Source organism: Lineus longissimus, chromosome 3 (genome assembly GCF_910592395.1).
Source record: "Lineus longissimus chromosome 3, tnLinLong1.2, whole genome shotgun sequence".
NCBI classification, from domain to species: Eukaryota; Metazoa; Nemertea; class Pilidiophora; order Heteronemertea; family Lineidae; genus Lineus; species Lineus longissimus.
The window spans coordinates 14150781-14171687 of NC_088310.1; the positions used below are offsets into that span (position 1 = coordinate 14150781).

Here is a 20907-nt window from a genome sequence, read left to right on the forward strand (position 1 = left end):
CGTTACATCCTAACGGCTAATTTACACCATTTGACCTCTGTGACCTTGAAAAGGAGGTCAAATCAAAAACCCGGAGGATATATGATGCACCTTTGCTAGAAGTACCTACCATATTTTTTTCAAAATTTCCCGACTACTATTAAGGGAGATATTGCATATTTTCACTTTTAACGTTTGGCCCCCTGGTGACCAAACCATGAAACGAATCGGACCGAAACTTAGTCTCCCAGGTGTCATTACATAAGGGTACATGTGTACCAAGTTTCAACTCAACTACAGTTACGAAACGTGCCCTGCTAACGGACGACGGACGACGACGACGACGACGACGACGACGGACGACGGACGCCACGGTATGGGATAAGCTCACCTCTGCTAAGAGGTGAGCTAAAAACTGACATGATTAATTTATTGTGTGTCGTGTGAATTAGTGGTGGGTAGCAATACAGTACATGTTGTAAACCACTATGTACCGTACTGATCATATTAATATCAACACCTTCTTCATGCAATATCTCCCAAACTAGTACATCAATTCCAATATGGTTTTCAGGATATTGTCTGCAATTCTGTTTTCTAATTACACATTATGGCAAGAATGTGAATGCATGAGTGCCTGAAAACCCTTACAAGAAGCTTTTTTAGTTCAAACTTTCTTTGAAATATTTTTCGCTACAATGATAAAACACAAAATTCTAAGAATACTGACAAAAATCATCAAAATCTGACGAGTAATAATGAAGCTAGAGCTATTTTTCAACAGCGCATTCACTGCCAAGTGGCATGTTTTTACGACAAGAACATGCTTTTGGCAGTGAAACCCTTAATTCAAAAAAGTTATTAATGGCTCTATCTTCATTTTTGCTTGTTCAATTTTGATAATTTTTTGTCAGTATTCTTAGAATTTTGTGTACTATCATATCGTTCTAGTAAAAAAATTTTTTTTTAAAGTTTGAAATAGAGGGTTTTTTTAATTGGCCGCGCATTTGCATTCCTGCCATAATGTATAGATAGAAAACAAGATTTCTGGTAATAACCTGAAAACCGCATTGGAATTGGTGCACTAGTTTGGGAGATATTTAATAAAGAAGGTGTTGATATTGATATGATCAGGACTGTACATTTAGGGTAAGTAATAATGGGTTGTTTCTTGTGTATTTGTTTTTCCTGCACCGTGCACTACCTTTGAACCTCATGTACTTTTTGTAGCACGAAATGAACAGCTATATATATATATATATACTTAATTCACCCGACGAAAATAAAATAATTCACTCACCTTGACACACCCGCAGTGTTCAGCATAAATTATGAGTCGGCAGCTTCCTGCAATTTAAGTGAGCTCGCCACTGACGGCCTCACTCATCATATCAATGCGCATTCTTCCTCAAATACAAACTAACGCAAAGTACCATTGTTGTCAGCATTATATTTATTACTTTAATACAACAAACAATATGATTGCATTGCAAGAAAACACATAAAAATCAAACAGAACTTATAGTTCATGTCTGCGCTACAAACTATTAATATGAGCGGTAGGTAGAATCGGTCATCATGGCGGCTAAACAGCTGTAACCTCATATCAGCACTACGCTGAATATTAGGTGGCACTACACAGTGGGGACGGGGTCTGTTTTGTCCCACCAGAGAAATGTAGTTCTTACAACGCAGGCCGTTTCCATGTTCATGAATGGGTCCAACCGGTTCCAAATACTATTTACTTTGATGCCCTGGTCTTAGTTTCCATGTGCAGATGGATCTTTGGCAATTTTATGTGTCCAGCATCTGTGCCATTTGAAGCAGGTCAGAAGTTTGGCCTCAATATGTAACATACCTTCCATCTGCCACACGAGGTTGGGCATAGGTGTGCGAGTGTCTATTATGCTTGTCCAAATTCTAGGCCATATAGCGAAAAAATAGCCGAGATGACTCCATGTTTTCACATCGAATAAAGAAACTCGATGCATTTGACTATCTGCTGGTGGTAATGGCATTCCCAAATCATTCATTTTGAACCGATTGAAGCATGTTGGGGAGATCACACACATCATGCCATTTCTTGGTCAATTATTTACCATTTTCAGCATCCAAGTGGTGTCAAAGATGGCGCCACCTATCGGTGAACTTATGAATTAAATGCAAAGAAAATGCTGTAGACTTCTTCTCTTGATTCATATGAACCCAGAAATGTGTGGATTATGGTGCCTGTGATGTATGATTAGGCCTCAGCAGAAACTGAAAGACTAACTCGTGTTGGTTGCCCGGGGCCTTATTTGACGCTGCCCTTGACACTGTCCTTAGCACTGCGTATAGCCAACTTAGTATCTTAATTTCTGGATCGGCAAATTATTCACATTCGGCAAGGCTTATATCTCTTCCACTACTCATTAATAAAGACCAAGTTTAAACTTAAACAATGCGAAAACACGCATTTTGGCCTTTCGCTAGTGATATTGCCTAGGTATTTAGCCTATGCCTATGCAGAGCACAGTTGTACGCTGCTAAACCTGGATTGAGACTGCATCGATCTGTCCCATCAAGTCAATACATGAGATTTGTCGCCCATTGCACATGTGAAGTATGGTGAGGACGAATATAATGAAATGGTCCAGGGACCATGTGCTCACCTGTGTCAAAGGACCTTGAAAAGTAGGTAAAAAAACTGCAGACGATATATGATTATCATTGCTAAAAGTACCTACCATATTTTTTTCAAATTTTTTGGACAAGTATTAAGTGAACAATGGCATATTTTCATTGCCATATTGACATTTGGCCCCCTGGTGGCCAAACCGTGAATCATATGATGCCACAATTTAGTCTCTGAGTAGGGGTCACCCAGGGGTACATTTGTACCAAATTTTAGATCTCTAGCTAAAGCGGTTACAAAACATGCCACCGTTCTTTAACGGCAGTGCTGCAAGACGACCTTGATCTTGCGGTCTTGAAAAGTAGGTCGGAATAATAACACGCTGGATATATGATACACCTTTGCTAGAAGTACAACAATATTTTTTTCAAATTTTTCGGACAAGTTATAAGGGAGCAATCGCATATTTTCACTTTCACTACTCAGAGACCAAATCATATGATGCCACGATTCGGTCTCTCTTACCGATCACCCAGGGGTACATTTGTACCAAATTTGAGATCTCTTGCTGAAGCGGTTACAAAGCGTGCCGCCATTGACCAACAGCAGACTTTGACCTCTGTGACCTTGAAAAGTAAGTCAAATCAAAAACCTGGAGGATATGTGATGTAGCATTGCTAGAAGTACCAACCATATTTAAAAAAAAATTTTCAGACCAGTATTAAGGGAGAAAACGCATGTTTTCACTTTTGACATTTGGCCATCTGGTGGCCAAACCGTGAATCATATGAGGTCCCATTTCAGCCTCTGAGTAGCAGTCACCAAGGGGTACATGTCTACCAAGTTGGAGTTCAATAGCTGTAGCGGTAATGAAACGTGGCACCCATGTCTAACGATGGATGACGGTCGACTGACGACGGACACTGCGTCATTGTATTAAGGCACACAGGTGAGCCAAAAAGGCAGGGCAATTCTTTTTTAAAAAGGGCAGCAGAATGTCGCTTTAGCTGAAACACTACCAGCAGCTTTTGCAGACATAGCATTTACAAATTGATGATAATTCTAGGAGGGCCTACAAAATATAATCACCCAGATGAAATAACGTACCATGCACTCTTATCTCACAGTCAAAGGTAAATAACCAGCATTTTTCAGTCATAGTGGCTAGAGGGCCTGGCTCATAATCAGGAGGTTGTGGGTTCCAACTCTTGGCAGGATCACTGCTGTTTTGGCACAGTGATCTTCAGCAAGACACAAAACCATTTCATTGCTTCATCATTTAAATAAAACAGTTCTGGCAGCAAAAGCTTTTTTACCTTAACCCTTGGTCGGTCTCTCCATAATCATCTAAATATGGGGGAGCGTAGAAGCAACCCTTTGTTTTCCCTGATAACAACAGAATCTGGCATTCCCGCACTCTGAAACAGCAATTGAAATATCAAAATTACATAGCATATTGGATTCATAAACAATACTGGTAGCCAAATTTCTAAAAGTTGATTCCCTGAGATTAGCTGCTGCGAGACATTATAGTGAAGAAAGGATTTAGTTGATTATAACAATATTTAATATCAAGTTTGATATTCTTTTTCTCTTCCACAGAACTGCTTTGCATACTGAATTGCCTCTATGCTGTAGAGTGACCCTAATACTGTAGTTATTTCTTTACTGTAGCTTTTGCTGTATACTTTTGTTGCCTCTATACTGTAGAATCATTTCTGAAGGACCAATTTCACTAGAACATTTTCCCACTTTGGGCACCACCTTTGCAAAACTGCAACTGGCAAGACTTTGGTAATAAGGAACTCAAATCCATACATTATACTTGAACCTTATTTGGCATAATTTGCTCTATCTCTTCATCAACCGCTGGGTGGAATTTGCTCATTTTTTGAAGACTGAAGTAGACGGCCATGCGAAGAACTTCAGCTATGGGTCGAATCCATATTTTCAGCGTAAAATGTGTTACCCGTATGAATAGCTGGCCAGGCTAACATGATAAAGTTAATGGACGATGCCGCCATCAAAGCCCGGCACCTGAGCTCTAGACCGACATTTCAAGGAATCCTGGTAATCTAATCAGTGGTAAAGACACTGGCCTTACACAACAGCGTCCCAGGCCAAAACCCGCAGAGGCCACTTTTTTTTTCTTATTTTTCCGTAATTCTTATCATTTTTGTGTGAATCTTTTCATATCAGTTGATCGCACTTTCCGTGATAAGCAAAAACTTGTAAAATATGGCTATACTGATAGCGCAGATTTTTTAATTACATTAAATTTTTGGATGGAACTAAAAATGTTTCAAGTGCATCAGTGCCAGTAAAACCAGATAAATTGTAAATTTAATAAATTTAAGACGAAGAAAACGACAAAGCCAGGCCGACATGACACGCGCGCACCGCCAAGTGGTTAAGCCAAGTGGTTACTACAACCTCAAAACGGACAACTTAAGTAAATATGCAATATAACGGCAGCTAGATAGTCTCACAATGTTCACACATTCTATTCAAATCCCATCGGAATGCCAAAACATACTAGAAAATGCCAAGATTGCCGATGCACTCATTACACTGGACTGTCAACCCCTTCGATTTTGCCCGAGTTGCTTTTTCAGCCAAAAAGTCAAAAACTCTGATTTCTCTTCCAAAAAATCTGCATTCAGGCAATAAAGGGTTAATTTTTTGTTGCATCTCGGAATCCCCCACCTGGCATCAATCCTCGTCGATCGTGGTGAGTCTCGCTCACTGGAAACATTGTGCACTCTATGGACATGATGGAGTGCATGTGTATTCCAACAGCGATTCATTTTTCGTGTGCGAGACTAACAAAAAGGCCAGCGCTTTTGGGCAGCGTTTGGTATTGTTATTGAAATAACTTCTACATGAGTGAGACGTGACCCTTGATTTTTGTTTTGAAGCTTAAACCATAATGAGCAGAAAACAGAATTCATGAAAAAGTCGAGCGATGTGAATTGTACTTGTTGTCAAGAAAAACTAAAAACTCTGAAAAATCTGAAATGGGTCCGACAGGGGCTCGTAGCTCTGATTACAGATTCGTCTTGGGGATTTTATCGGACATAGGCTTACCCAAAAACAATTGCCCACAAACGACTTGATCCTAAAAATCAACAACATGCTCATAAGCGAGTTGCAGCGAGGGCTCTTCCAAAACATGTTTGAGTGCAGACAGGCCAGCTTCTGATGATGCAACATAACAGGACAGCTATCCCATTGAATTTCTTACATGTAATTTTAATGACTCCGAAACTTGACACCCCAAAAAGACTCTATATGGAACAGGGTTTTAAAGTTTCAGTAAAATTTTCAGGGAGAAGTAGTTTCAGTTGAAAGTATCTAATCAGCATATTCGTATATGAAACGGCCAGGGGCCATTGTGCTCACCGTATAGATATTTGGTGCTTTGGAATTCATCCTGGTTAAGAAAGATTATACATGTATAGTACATAGGTCAAACCAAAGTCGGTATGACATGTGATGTATCATTGCTTGGAGTAAGTACCATATGAATATCATCAAAAACAAGTCACTAATAAATGAGATATTGCACTTTTTACCTATTTTAGTTTTGGCCTCCTGGTGGCCAAGTTGAGTACCAGATCTGATCGAAATTCTTACATGACGTAGGGAGTCATGTGTACCAACTTTCAACTTCATAGTTTTAGTGGTTAAGGAACGTGCCATAGTTACACTCAAAAGACCAATTTGCGCCATTTGACCTCTGTGACCTTGAAAAGGAGGTCAGATCAAAAACTCAAATGATATGTGATGTATCCTTCCTAGGAGAACATACATTAAAAATGTTATTGAAAACGAATCACTAATAAGCGAGATATCACACTTTCTAGGTTTTCACTTTTGGCCCCCTGGTGGCCAAGTCGAGAATCAGACCGGACTGAAATTCAGGGTCAGAGGTCAGATGAGCTAGGGGGTCCTTTGTATACCAGGGAGGTACCACACCTCTCATAAATGATGCTGAGCTATTGCCGACATCTTGTTGTGGTGTTTGTTATTCAAGGTGTTCGGGATCGAACAAGCGAGAAATAAGACAACAGTTTGTGGGAAAATAACTTAGTTAGATTAAGAGAAGAATAGAAAGGCACATGATGGAAGATGCCATACTGTCACAATCAGTTCCGACAAAAGACACTGTCCCAAAGAGAACTAAATTCTGTGAAGGATCTCCAATGCACGACTACTACAGTAAGCTGGCAATGTTTGCGGCACACGGTTATATATTATGAAACTGGTTACAAACGTCTGAGGCCAAGGTTTATCCGTAGTTTTAGGTGTAATTTGTGGAGATGATAAAAGTAAGAAAGAGCGGGCCATGGCTGCAGATCAAGTGCGCAGGCCTGAACCAAACATGGTTATAAGGAAAGATGGCGCCAGCGAGCGAACTGAAGCAGACGAGCATCGAACCCAAACATGGCCGCCCCCTGACAGAGACAAGTGTATATTTACAAAGTATTGCACCCGAAAGGTGATTTTAAGTAGATCCAAATTTAGTGCAAGGTAACTTTAACCCAACTAGAAATGAGAAGCTTGAAAAACACGATTAATTTAAAACAGTAACTGAACTGCAAGCTGCTGATAGATATCCCTGTTAAATAATGAATAAAAGTGAACTCACAATAACATGACTAATACTCGGCCTGAAGCACGACTATAAATACAGATTAACCCTTCACAGTCCATAACTCGAGAATGACCCTCAACCCAAACTATTAAACGGGTCCAACGAGTCCAACAAATCCGAACGTAGGCAAGTGATGCCCAATTGAATATGCGTTATGTAATTCATTAGATAGTACCGGTATTCAGTGAATCCGGACAGTTCAATTTCACCTTCTATTGATCACGATAAGGGTTCATTTTGATTTGAGTTCGTGCGAATATCATAAACGAGTTCATGTCGAGGTTGCCAAGAGTTCATGCGGATATCACAAAAGTGTTCATCATCCAGCCTCATCCAAAGGTTCAACATACCGAATGGAATTCAAGCTCATAGAGAGTGGGCAGACGGAACATGATGGCCGAGAAATTAGAAGCAGTAATTACCAGAAATATGATCTAAATTTGAGAACCTTTTCATCAATTTTTTTCTGGCCATTTTGATTCCCTCTTTCCACATTCTTCGAGCATGCAAACCTTCGTCACAGGCCTGACGTAGCTATTGTCCTGACTGCTGTGCTCGCTAGTGTCCATGTTAGTGAGACAGTCCTAAGAACGGCGCTGGTCGAGGTTGAGGCCATCGTAAATAATATGCCTCTGACCAATGTCAAGAAGTCAACCATCTTAATGCTCTTACGCTAAATAACTTCTTATTTGGTAGTGCTGATGTGCTACCTCCGTTTGAAGAAAACAAGAACGAGATCAACAGCCGGCAGAGATGGACTCTCACCGTGAAGGGTGCCAGATATCCTCAGGGATACAAAAAAGCTGCTGACTGTACTGAGTACTTGTCTCTTTGTAGTCCCTTTGGATTTGACTTCAGTGTTGAAAACAAAGCAATTTTCTTTCACGTCCCATTTGATACCAAGAGCTCTTTGAGTCTGGATCTAGTCAAATCGATTGGTCCTGAAGGTTTGATGGCTCTCTCTGTTTCGGAAATGTGTTATAGTATCTCCCCAGTTCAGTAACCTCATCCACAAGATGGATCCCTGTAGTCAAAGAGTCAACACTTTTGACCATGTCATCCATGTAGAAGTCTTCAGTGAAGGTTTGTACGGCTTGTTTGGAGAAAGCATGGACGTTGTCTTCTGCTGTACGACGCAATGCATAATTGCAGCAAGGCGGTGAGTTCTTTGAGCCAAAGATGTGAACTACCATTACTCAAGTGTCTGGTGGCCCGGGTGTGGTAGATTCGACCTTCCATAGGAAGCGAAGGGAGTCAGAGTCGTTTCTAGCAACATAGACCTGATGAAACATTCCTTGTATATCTGCTACTATCACCACCTTGAAAATTCTGAAACGCTGAAGCACTCCAAATAGGTTGCTGAGGAAACCCGGCCCGTAGACTATTGCTGAGTGATTCCCCTTGGTGTTCAGACTTTGCCGGGTTTGTTTAGGTTAGTTACCCCGTGATGTGGGATACACATATTTTTTTGGAAGATCTTTACTGTGTGTCCTTTGTTAATAAAGTCCATCATCGATTGAGAATACATCCCCCTAAACTTTCAAAAGCTGTCTCTCCAGACTGTAATATCTTGGTAGGGCTACCGAGATGTTATTCGGAAAATGGAATCCTCAGCCTTCCAGAGCATTGGTACCTCGTAGTGACCATTTTCTAACAGCTTCGTACACTCCTTGAGATGCTTCAGTGTACTGCGATCTTGCCAAGACAAAGAATGGTTATCTGTATGATTTGTTCCAAGAGATTCTGAAATCCAAAATCTCGCCACACTCTCCTGCAAGTGTAAAACATCCTCTTGGAGATGTGATCCAAGATCAATTTCTCCGCCAATTTCTCCGCCATGATGAACCATCCGAGGTGTGTCCCTTACTCCATATTGTTGGTGTTTACCTACTTTGACAACTTCCTTCGTGATATGTGCCTCGGGTACATCAACGCTAATGAGTGGTTCAACCTCGGAAGCATTGACATCACACAGCGGAAGTTTAGATAAGGGCTTCCACCTGGACGTATTTTCTGCGTTGGCGTTTCAAACCCTGGAATGTTCAAACTCCCTGCTCCGACGACCATGATGAGTCTCGCATTGGGGTCACCTGCGGCTTTGACTTGAAGCTGAGGTTTGATTTGATGTTGAGGTCCTCAAGGCGAGTGCAGCAGAACGCCCTTTTAGGCTAAGACGATCTGCCAGGGAGTCCCAATCACTGTGATTTCGCTTGCTGAGTCTATTAGTGCCACTGTCTTGACTGTAATCCCATTGTTTGTGACAAATATTGGTGCAAGTGGGAAGCATGCTTGTAAATCCTCGGCTTTACTCAGTGCAACTCCTGATAAAGCTAAAACCACTGCATTATTATTCCCTTTGACTTCAGGCATCCCCTCCTTGGCAGCTTCATCACGATGTAAAAGGGTGTGAGGTTTCCTGCCACAGTCTTTAGCCCTACAGCGGATCTTTAACTTACAATCCTTTGCACGATGAGGCTTGAGGCAGTTGTAACATAAATTTCAGTTTTCGCACCTCATCCCTTTTTTCTTCTACTGTCTTTTGGAGAAAATTTGTACACTGCTGTAGGTAATGTTGAGGCCTTGATTCACGTGTGTACTGGCCCTCAGATTCCACCTTTGCTGCCGAGACCCGGGATGTTGGTGGCAGAGATTTCCGGGTCTCTTTGCTTGCTGTTTCATCGTAGCCATCACTCCTTTGTGCCTTTTTGAATGGGTATTGCCAGGATTTTCCTTATTATCCTGATGTCGGATTACATAGGGATTGTACTCCGTCCCAACCATCCCTGAAATCTATGATACTCTGGTAATATATTTATTCCAAACATTCACCCTGTCTCCGGGAATTTGTTTGGCCACTCTCATCAAAACATCAGTGCCTGTGATATCTGAAATGTATCCAAGCGACGTCAACGTGATTATACAGTCCCGCACACCAGAATATAAACTCCTTAATGATGACACACTTGTAAAATAGAACAATTCATAAGTTTCTCCAGATAGGCTGAGGTTACTCTGTGTCCATGTCCAAAGTGAACCTTGAGGTCCTTCAATGCCTGGTCATAGTATCTCCCTGAATGCCCAATTCCTTGGATGAATTGCTTTGCATCTCCCTCCAAATGGCTGATAAGCAAATCAATTCTCCGATCATCTGTGATCCCGTGTTTACTATGTACATGATCGAAGAAGAGCTCAATAAACTTTGGTCACTTGAGAGGGCTGCCATCAAATTTTGGAATAGTGATGGGTGGGAGATCCTTCTCTGAATTCAACTGATTCTTAGCTTGGAATAGTGACTACAATCATAATACCTTCCAAGCTGTTGGTAATTCCCCTCTGGAAGTTTGTCTCTTGTCCCATCTCCAACGCATCAATCCATCCCAAAGAATTGACACCAGTATGAGGTCGAGCAGCATGTCCTGGTATCCAAGGGCAAGCACCCGGCTTCAAACATGACAGCTTGGTTCTAGACTGAGTCATGTTGGGAACGTCTCTGAACTGCATTTCAGATTCGCAGGTTCTAAGATTCACTCCATGGTCAGGGTCCTCGCTCTTAAGGTGAAGGTTTCTCACTCCAGGCTGGGTCATAGCAACATTTTGACAGACATAATCATTGGTAATTCTGGGTCCCAGACTATTCAACCATCCTTCCACTTTGCAATCTATACTATAATGCGCGTTGTGGCCGCTAAATAGGAGGCGATTTTTGTTTCAAAATTGGGCCTCGAAAATGCGTCGAATTCTTGCAACTTTTGGCTTCGTAGGTGTGGATCATAAGTAAGAGTGTCACTGAGGGTGTCATACGTCGAATATCTTGGTGGTTTTGGAATAAATAACAACTTTGTGGATATGACGTCAACTGGAGAGATCCAAGTAATCTCTTTGCCGAGAAGTCCATCAGTAATCTCTCTGCATTATTAACGTCACGAAAATTGCCGAGCCACCTCCCACCTCCGCTATCAACCAATCAGATGTCCTGTTCAAATGGTTCTTTCCATGCGCGCATCATCCACCAATCAAAATCGACGTCACTGACGCCAGCATGCAAGATGGCGGCGCCCATATCTGAAGGAAAAATGCTGCTGTTCCACCTCGAGACAGCCATTTATTCACAAATAGCTCATCTTAGCACACAATGCACCCAACGGGAGACAAGATTTACCCACACACCGGTAACTTAAACCATTTTGGCGCTAATCGCTGGCTGATATCGAGTACATCACCAGTCTGCACCATCTTGGTTTTCCGAGAATTAGTTTAGCATTGTGGACGCCTGTACATCATGTACATGGTTACATAGTTCCGTTTTCAAGAAGTATTACACTCATGAAAAAAGTGTTACTCACAAACCAGCACCCCATTTACACCAAACCCACAATATACCAACACCCACACAATCCGATGTTTATACCTCGAACAGCCCGCGCCTCGGGTATATGCTAGTTACTGCAATGCAGACCGGCTGTCCTTGACTAGCGTAGCTTATATCAGGCTGTCCCTGTGATACGTAAATTCTCTCAGGTAGTCCCAGCCCTGTGCAATCTCTATCAGGGTGTCCCTGTCCTGTATAGATCCTATCAGACTGCTGTTGTCCGGTGTTAATCCGATCAGACTGTCTCCAATAGACTCCAGCAGGCTCAGCATAAGAGGTAACTTCTTTCTGTACGTGAACTGGCCTACTAGCTGGTCTGAGCCCAGTTTGAGTGATTCTATTCTGTGGATTGAATGCCTTTGGTGAAGTCACTATCTTGATCAAGTCTGGAAGTTGGAGGCTAGTGTTGGTGCTGACAATCTTCTCGCCGATCTGTGGCTTAAGTTTTGGCGGGAAAATGTTTAGACGTATTCTCGGTTACTGTCATCTTTAGGCTAATGTCACTCTTCCGTAATGGATCAGCAGAAGCCCCTTTGATATCTGCCCGCCCTCCTCTCAGTTCTGTTTCACACCAAAATGAGCTTTGGTGACATGATATCCGTGCGTTTCTTTACTTCACCATGATGCTCATCACTGGTTGCCAAGTCCTCAGAGGCACCAGTAGCCCCCCCCCCCCGGCATATCCAAGTCAGCTTCTTCTTTTGGAGGTTCATCATTTCATCATCATCTTCACTACCACCCGGCTGAGAGCCACATCCTTCAAGAGATTCAAAATCAGAAAAGTCATATGAGGATTCAGTCACTGATGGGATTGCATTCCTCAGCTGGCAGGTTTTAATGTCTTTCAGACACTGTGATGCTAACTCTGCTCGAGCGTTGAACCACTCATCGGCTATTCTACGATCCGATTGATCCGGCAACTGTATAGTATAAAGTTCATTTGTCCGATGTAGTGCTTCCCAAGTCGACAAAATACTTTCCTCTATTTGAGCGAGATGACTTTTACACTGGCTCTGTGACATCGCAGCAATAGCAGCATTAATCCTCCTGGTAAGCCATCCTGCCTGGAAGGCCCTCATGCTCTTAACTTCCCGGTTAAGCTAGGCCTATCCATGTCTGCTTATTGGCATAGGAAAGTTCAAACAATTCCAATGACAGCACCCATAGTACTTATTGATGACTGGAAAACCAAAGGCCGACAGTTCTGTAGATCTGCTTGATGAGGCATTGGCTGCTGAATACGTCAATTTCTAAGAATTCAATTCGCAAAAGGACTTGAAGAAATTAAGAGTGCATTGCCCCCGAAATCTCAGAGTGCGTCGAACGAGAAAGTTCAAGACGGCTGGCTGGTGTATACCAAACAATAGGTTCAGTGTTCCATCAACAGCAACCCCAATTAATGGAAAGACAAATAGGCATGTACTTCCACTTTAAGGTAATGTCCAAAGAAGTAGGTCTAAAAAGTTCCTATAATTCCAAAGTTGAACGCCTTCAAAGTTCAATGTCCAATGGATAATACAGAAAATGTACAGTCATTCAATGAAAGTATGTAAGCTGCAGGGTATCTACACAACAGTTTAGTTGTACTCACATGTATGTACCAATCAGTAGATTCAATGTTCCATTCACAGCATGTAAACAACCCAACATGTTGACAGAAAACACCATTCTCCCCACAGATCACTGGTTCCAATTTTGACAACTAATCCACACTAAATTCCACTGCACCGCCTCAGCTGATAAAGCCACCGAATAATAGAGCAGAATGTTTCTCAGTGTGTTGAACTATTGTGTGCATAACCCGTATAGATGCAATGCAGATGAAATGGACCAGGGACCATGTTCTCATCTTGGGTAATGTAGTGCATGTCATTTGCAGTGGATATGGGGAGAACAGTTTCTGGCCAATTTCACCAGTTTTGATTCCATTGAATAATATTATTCTTCTCCCTGGCGGCCATATTGGTAGATGGATTTGACTGAAAATCAGGGATGTTGTAGAGAGTACAAAGATATACAACCAAAAGAAATTTGGTTGCAATCCAACCTCTTTTTATTTTCAAGATGGCCGCCTGGCAGCCATATTTGAAGTCTTACCAAGACAAATTTTTTGGGGTAGAAAAGAGGGTCCCTAGATACATGTCCTCACAAGTTAAGAACCTTCTAACTCAAATATAAACCAAACGTGCCACCTATCGGTGATTTAGTGGACTTTTAACTCTGTGACCTTGAAAAGTAGGTCATATCAAAAACCCGGGTGATATGTCATCAGACCTTTTTAGATATACCCACCATAAAACTTTTGTCACTCTACGTACAACCATTAGCTTCAATGAAATGGCCAGGGCCATTGTGCTCACCTCATGTGGAGGAAAGATGGATAAAGAGCATGGTATTGTGTCATGTAGTGTTAGGTTTGATGTAGGTCCAAGCAATTACAATTTCCCCAAAATGGCCAATTTACAGTACATTCGACCTCTGTGACCTTGAAAAGTAGGTCAAATCAAAGAAGACCCGGGTGACACATTGAATGGTTGTTAGAATTAGATGTACCTATGATATAAAATTGGTGCCAATCGGGCAAGTCATTACTAGGAATAATGGCATTTTGAAGAATTTAGGATTTGGCCCCCTCCCTGGAGGCCAAACGGCAAATCAGATCGGACCAAACTTCGGTACCTGAGATCACCTGACCAAGGGGTCCATGTGTACTTAATTTGTGATCAATAGTCATTGCAGTTAAGAAACGTGCCATAGTTACGGCCTGACGGCGAATTTATGCCATTTGACCTCTGTGACCCTGACAAGAAGGTCAAATTAAAAACCTGTGTGACATATACTGTATGGTGGTTAGATGTACCCATGATATCAAATTGGTGGCAATCGGGCAAATAGTTAAGGAATAATCACATTTTTAAGGTTTTTGGATTTTGCCCCCTGGTGGTCAAGTGGTGAATCATATTGGACCAAACTTTGTTCCCTGAGATCACCTGACTAAGGGGTAAATGTGTACCAAATTTGGTATCAATAGTCATTGCAGTTTAGAAACGTGCCATCGTTACATCCTAACGGCCAATTTACACCATTTGACCTCTGTGACCTTGAAAAGGAGGTCAAATCAAAAACCCGGAGGATATATGATGCACCTTTGCTAGAAGTACCTACCATATTTTTTTCAAAATTTCCCCACTACTATTAAGGGAGATATTGCATATTTTCACTTTTAACGTTTGGCCCCCTGGTGGCCAAACCATGAAACGAATCGGACCGAAACTTGGTCTCCAAGGTGTCATTACATAAGGGTACATGTGTACCAAGTTTCAACTCAATAGCTCTAACAGTTACGAAACGTGCCCTGCTAACGGACGACGGACGACGACGACGACGACGACGACGACGACGACGACGGACGACGGACGCCACGGTATGGGATAAGCTCACCTCTGCTAAGAGGTAAGCTAAAAAGGCAAAAAACCAATTTTCAAGATGGCCACCTGGAGGCCAAAAGTAGGTCATATAATGAAAAAGAAAATACGTCTGGGCATATTGCCCAAAGTTACCATCACACCAAGTTTTAGCCATCTAGCCCTAACGGAGACGTAAGACGCTCCGCTAACGGACGACAAAAGGCGCCACGGTATCATAAAGCTCCCCAGAGGTGAGCTAAAAACTTCAATTCAAAACGCCTTCGAAAAAAAGCCGATTCCAATTCTGGCTTCACCCCAGGGATATGACAGAAGTACTAAGCATTTGATTTTTCCATGACACCAACTCGAGAGGTCAAAGTTCACGACAAGTTTGTAGTAAAGGTCAACGATTCCTGATGTTTAATCCGAGATACTGTGTAAAAATATGTAAAGGCTATATAGCAGGCCTGTTCGCTATTGTTCTGCTTAGTATATCATGAACTTCCCACATTGGTGACCGTTAGACTCGGGTGAAAAGTTTGTGAATACTACATGCGAAGTAACACAGCCATGGCCTCGCTCTGGATCCCGCTGTCCATGGAAGTCATTCCTTGTTGGCACTCGCCCGCATATTTAATTAGGTAAATTACAAGTGTACATACCAATGTCCTAAAGTGAGATTGAGATCCCAGAAATCCTCCGGCTTTAGATCCAAGAAATCCTCGGTTTGTTGGAAAATAACTTAGATTAAGAGAAGAATACAAGGGCACATGATGGAAGACACCATATTGATATAAATGTATTTGAAACTTGGTGCAGGTGATCAGTACTGAGTGTAGAGAAAGTTGTATTTGATGTCATTACTAAAAGTACATTTTTCATTGACACTTTTCTGCCCAAGGTACCTTCGGGGTATTTGTAGCAATTACCCCAAAGCCATGGGGTAATTGTAGCCCCTGATTACAAGCCTTATAGTGTCTCTAAGAAGCATTGTTTTAGATCAAATGCTCTGAATTACAAACTGGTTAAAATGTCTGAAGCCAAGGTTTATCCGTAGTTTTAGGTGTAATTTGAAGCTGGTTATAAGTGACAAGGATAGATGGCGCCAGCGAGCTAACTGAAGCAGATGAGCATTGAACCCAAACACTATGGGTGTCCTCATGAGCCTGTGACTGAATACCGGGGAGATACGGTCTCTCCCATATTTAATGCAGGGCTATTGCTGACATCTAGTTGTGGTCTTCATTATACTAGGGGTTTCTTTGTAAGCCACTGATTGAATGGCAGGGAGGTCTGGACACTCTTTATTGTGCTTGTGAGCCTGTGACTGAATACTGTGGAAATCCTGACCTCCTTTATTTCATGCAGGGGTGTTGTTAGGGAGGCACTGGCGAGCCTGCGACTTAATACTGGGGAGGATTGGACTTCCAATATTTCATGCAGGGCTCTTGTTGTCGAGTTTGTGGTTCTGGGCTGTAATGGAGAGCCCGTTACTGATAACGAGGTGGTCTTACCCTCCCACATTATTCATACAGGGCCATTACTAACATCTTCTTGTGGTGTTTGTAATATTAGGTGTGTGTTCTTAAGGCCTTGACTGAATACCGGGAGGTCCTCACCCTTCATCATTTTAAGCAAGCCCATTCATCTTGTTGTGGTGTGTGTAAATACAAGGGGTGTGCTTGTGAGCCCCTTTTTCTCTAATGGACACACTCAAGATTGCACAGTCATGTACTTCAGACAGGTTTTCGAGTATGGCCTGCCTCAAGGCAGCAAGTGCTTACCGAAGAAAGAGACCAACACCGGCGCCACAGGTACGTGCATGTGCTGTGGCTGCACCCACTTGGATGCCCTCCATCTCAGTCTGGCAGCAGTAACTCTGCGAACACACCATCTTCCCACAAACCAGGCATTGTGTAGGCGCACGACTGTCATCATCCGACTGAGGACATCTGTAAAGTAATTACAGGGGTTAATCAAAGGCCAAGTTAGTTATCAATGAAATGGTCTGGGGACATTGTGCTTACCTGGGAATAATTTAGGGGTAGATGAAATGAGACATGGGGGTTAAATCGACTTTTGAATACGACAAAACGTGGCACTATCAGTGACACTTTTAGAGTTTGACCTCTGCGAACTTGAAAACTAAGTCTTAATCTGTGACATAGAAGTGAATTATGCAATCTTCAATGAAATTTTAGAGTTTGACCTTTCTGACCTTGGAAACTATGTCAAGGTTAAAATGTTATAAGCACTATGTTAACCCTTTGACCCCTGAGCTCCTTGTGGGAGGGGGGTACCCCACCCTGCGATCCTGGTGGGGGGGGATTTTTAAAAACAAATAAAAATAAAAACTTTTCTAGAAGAGGTAGCCTCATGAAGTAAACTTGAAAGCCTTGAATTCCGCTAGCATTTTAACTCTATCTAACATGTGTCGGCCTGGCTGCTCAGTATCAATGTTAGTTCTCTTATCTGATGCTTTACAACACCGTTAACCCATTATCAACGTCGCACGGGCACTAGTTCATCCTTTCCAGGTTGTAACTCGACCAAGCGAGCCATCAACCATTTCAACAGCGGCAATTTGTCTTCGCTAATAATCACTAAATTGTCCAATTCAAGATTGCACTGAATCTTTGTCCATTTTGGCGTGTTCTGTAACCTAGCAATATATTCTAGCGACCAACGCTTCCAGAACAGTGTTGGTACAAGGACTGTACATGTTGCCACCTATTGAGGTTATTAACCTTTACATCAGTCAAGTCAATTTCTGATAAAGCATTTCGTTTCGTGCTTACCAGCAAATGACCCGGTGTGAGAGCTTGAAAATCCGAAGTATCAGTACACAATGGACACAATGGTTGCAAGTTCAAACATGCTTCACTCTGCACTAACACAGTGTTCAACTCTTCAAATGTTAGGCTCATGCCTACGATCTTCCTTTTCAACTTTTGACACTTTTAACCCCGCCTCCAAGAAACCTCCAAAGTGAGCAGCAGGGCTGAAATGCCACTCGATATTGTCTGTCGATAGACTGTTTGCAACTGTCAAGTGGTGATCTCTGGACTTGAGTATCCATTTCAGTTCCTTTTCTGCACCCAGAAAATGTCAATGATCATATTCCTTGGTTTACCTTGTCTCGCTGTGAATCAGCGGAATGCGATTCAGAAAGCTTCAGTCGAAGCACTGCTAACTAGTTCAAGATGTATCGCGTTCACTGCAAATCAGACGAACAATTCTGCATAACACTTTTCTCCTGGTGAACGAGCCTTGTGTTTTATCAGCAGAGGTCCAGCGTAATCAACACAGGTGTTCATGAACAGTTTCGCAAGTTGTTGGCAAGGAGGCCATCAACTGGTTAGTCATTTTCGCGCTATGGCAACGACTGATCACACACTTCTGAACAAAGTTTCTGACTAAATATTGCACACCTATTATCCAGTACCGCTGTTGTAAAACGGCGACAAGTAATTGAAGTCCCACGTGTAGATTTCCTATACCTAACCATAACCCCTTTCCCCATCTGGCTCATGTCAGTTTGTTATGGGAGGAATCATACATTATCATCATCAAAAGGAACTCTTCAGCTATGCACTAATTGTTATCAAATCATGTGGAAGTTGTGAAAAAATGACTTTGAAAATCATTTTCCAATTAGACTTGTCAGATTAGTCTTCAGGTCAGGAAATACTCACTTTTGGTCTGATCAAAGTGGATTCAACTGTCAATCAGAATAAATTAAAACTCTCTGTGCATGCCTTCCGAGTACAAGTTTCTGATCGGCAGCATTTCCTGCCTCAAGATACACACTGGTAACTAAGGGCATCCAAGGAGAGCGAGTACTACAAACGAGGCCTCCCGCTGAGCACCAGATGGGGTTTATTGAGGCTTATCAGTGGCAGTAGATTTGAACTCGGCTGGGCTTCTAGTGGGTCATGCAGTGTGATCTAATGGAAATTATGAGCTGATAATCTCGTACTTGCACCCTTTAGGTTGGTTACTCTAAGATCAGCAGCACTGATCCTTGAAGAGGATTTTTATATGGATAATTTGATCTTTGCTGGTGATGAAACTGAGAGTGCTATATGTGTAACATCAGAACTTGACAAACTATTTGGCGGCTGTGGGTTTGATTTGAGAAAGTGGAATAGTAATAAACCCGCTGTTCTTCAGCGTGTTGATGGGGCCAAGGTCAGTCAGCGTATACTTGATATAGACTTGGAAAATCCAGTAGCAAAAACCCTAGGAGTTTACTGGGACTCTAATTCAGACACGTTTCTGTACCGAGAAATTTTGGTGATAGTGGCTGGAATTAGCTGGAAATTCCCGAAAATGTCAGGGCTGGAGTTTGGCGGTATTTTCGTAAATGGCAGTGCCAGAAAATGCCAGTTGCTAGTAAAAAGCTGGCATAACCTGACATTAGCTGGAACCTAATTTCCAGAGCTGGAATTAGGTGGAAAAATCTGGACCCAGGCCTTCCAGCTGATTTACCAATGTCAGGGCTGTCAATTATTGGAAATAGCTGGCATTAGTTGACATTAGCTGGAAATTACAAATTCAGCATGCAACGAGGAATGCGACTGTATCCTCAGGATTGTCATTTGCTGTCATTTATTGGAAATAGCTGACATTTGTTGACATTAGCTGGAAATTAAGAATTCAGTATGCGACCGGGCTGGACCCAAACCTTCGAGCTCATTTACCAATGTCAGGGTTGTCATATATTGGAAATAGCTGGCATTTGTTGACATTAGCTGGAAATTAAAAATTCAGTATGTGACCTGGTTAAGCTCTCTGCCACTACGTTTGAATCGATCAGAGCGCTGCACACTAATTTACAGGCGTTTTTTGTCACTCAACAGTGACTATGATTAGAATCGTTGTGATATGCAACAAGAAGATCTCTTGTCTTGGAGTAAAACCAATAATCACTTGGTTTTGACTTTGCTGATTGCAATCTTGTCACACGCACCTGCGATTATCACCACAGACAGGCAATTTTTTCACATGCAAACATTATTGCATGTTGATTTTGCTTGATCCCTGGCCGTGCGATTTCCAATTCTAATTCAATTTTGATGGCATCTGCAATTATAACGGCAAACAAGCAATTTCTGTCACACAGAAATATTATAGGTTGCAGGTTGATTTTGCTTCCAACAGAGGTTGCTAGGATGACCAGTTCTTGTTGCGGGTACCTGAAATTATCTATGCAAACAAGTGATTTATGTCACTTGCAAACCTGATTGCTGTAGCATTATCAAGTTTGAGCATATGCCACTGACCTAATCCCTTAGTTTTCGGACACAATCTTGTCACACTGTTATAATGTAAATCTATCATTCTTGGTGTGTGTTGAATGGACTTACACGAGCATAAGATGCTCATCATATAAAACGTAAGATTATTGCTTCACTGAGGCTCCTTGCAGACACCTCTGCTAGGCGGACACTTCCCCATTGCAGATGGTTTAAGTTGCCGCATGACCTGGGTTGGAGTGCTCGTCAATGCCGATTGGCGTCGTCAGGGCTCAATGCCCATCCTGGAGGCAGCACGTCATTTACATCATAGCTAATTGTGATCAGTTGATACGATGATGTCATTGACACTCACGGACAGGAAAATTTTGCCTCTCGTTTAATGATATAGATATTGCAAATTATTCACATTGTAATATAAGGCTCATAAGTTTGAGGATCATGGATTGACCAGATTGGTGTGAATTGCCCCAGGGCCCAATGGAACATGTGTACCAATTTTAAGTCCAGACTTTACGAAACGTGCCGCGCTAACATATGGACGCCACCGACGATGGATGCCACATCATCGCATAGGCTCACAAGGTGAGCCAAATAAAAAAGAGGTGCCGTTTTAACCGGAT

The 20907-nt window shown here is 42.1% G+C and overlaps 1 protein-coding gene across 3 annotated transcripts in view; it reads right to left on the reverse strand.

The window, feature by feature from the left end:
• Window positions 1-20907, reverse strand: part of LOC135485750 (E3 ubiquitin-protein ligase UBR2-like) — a 650469-nt gene that overhangs the window by 24319 nt on the left and 605243 nt on the right. For all 3 annotated transcript variants that reach the window (XM_064768146.1, XM_064768147.1, XM_064768145.1), the window contains 2 exons: window positions 16811-16978; window positions 3910-4011 (listed from right to left, as the gene is read on the reverse strand). In XM_064768146.1, coding sequence (XP_064624216.1) covers window positions 3910-4011; window positions 16811-16978 — 270 coding nt within the window. The remainder of the gene's footprint in view (window positions 1-3909; window positions 4012-16810; window positions 16979-20907) is intronic.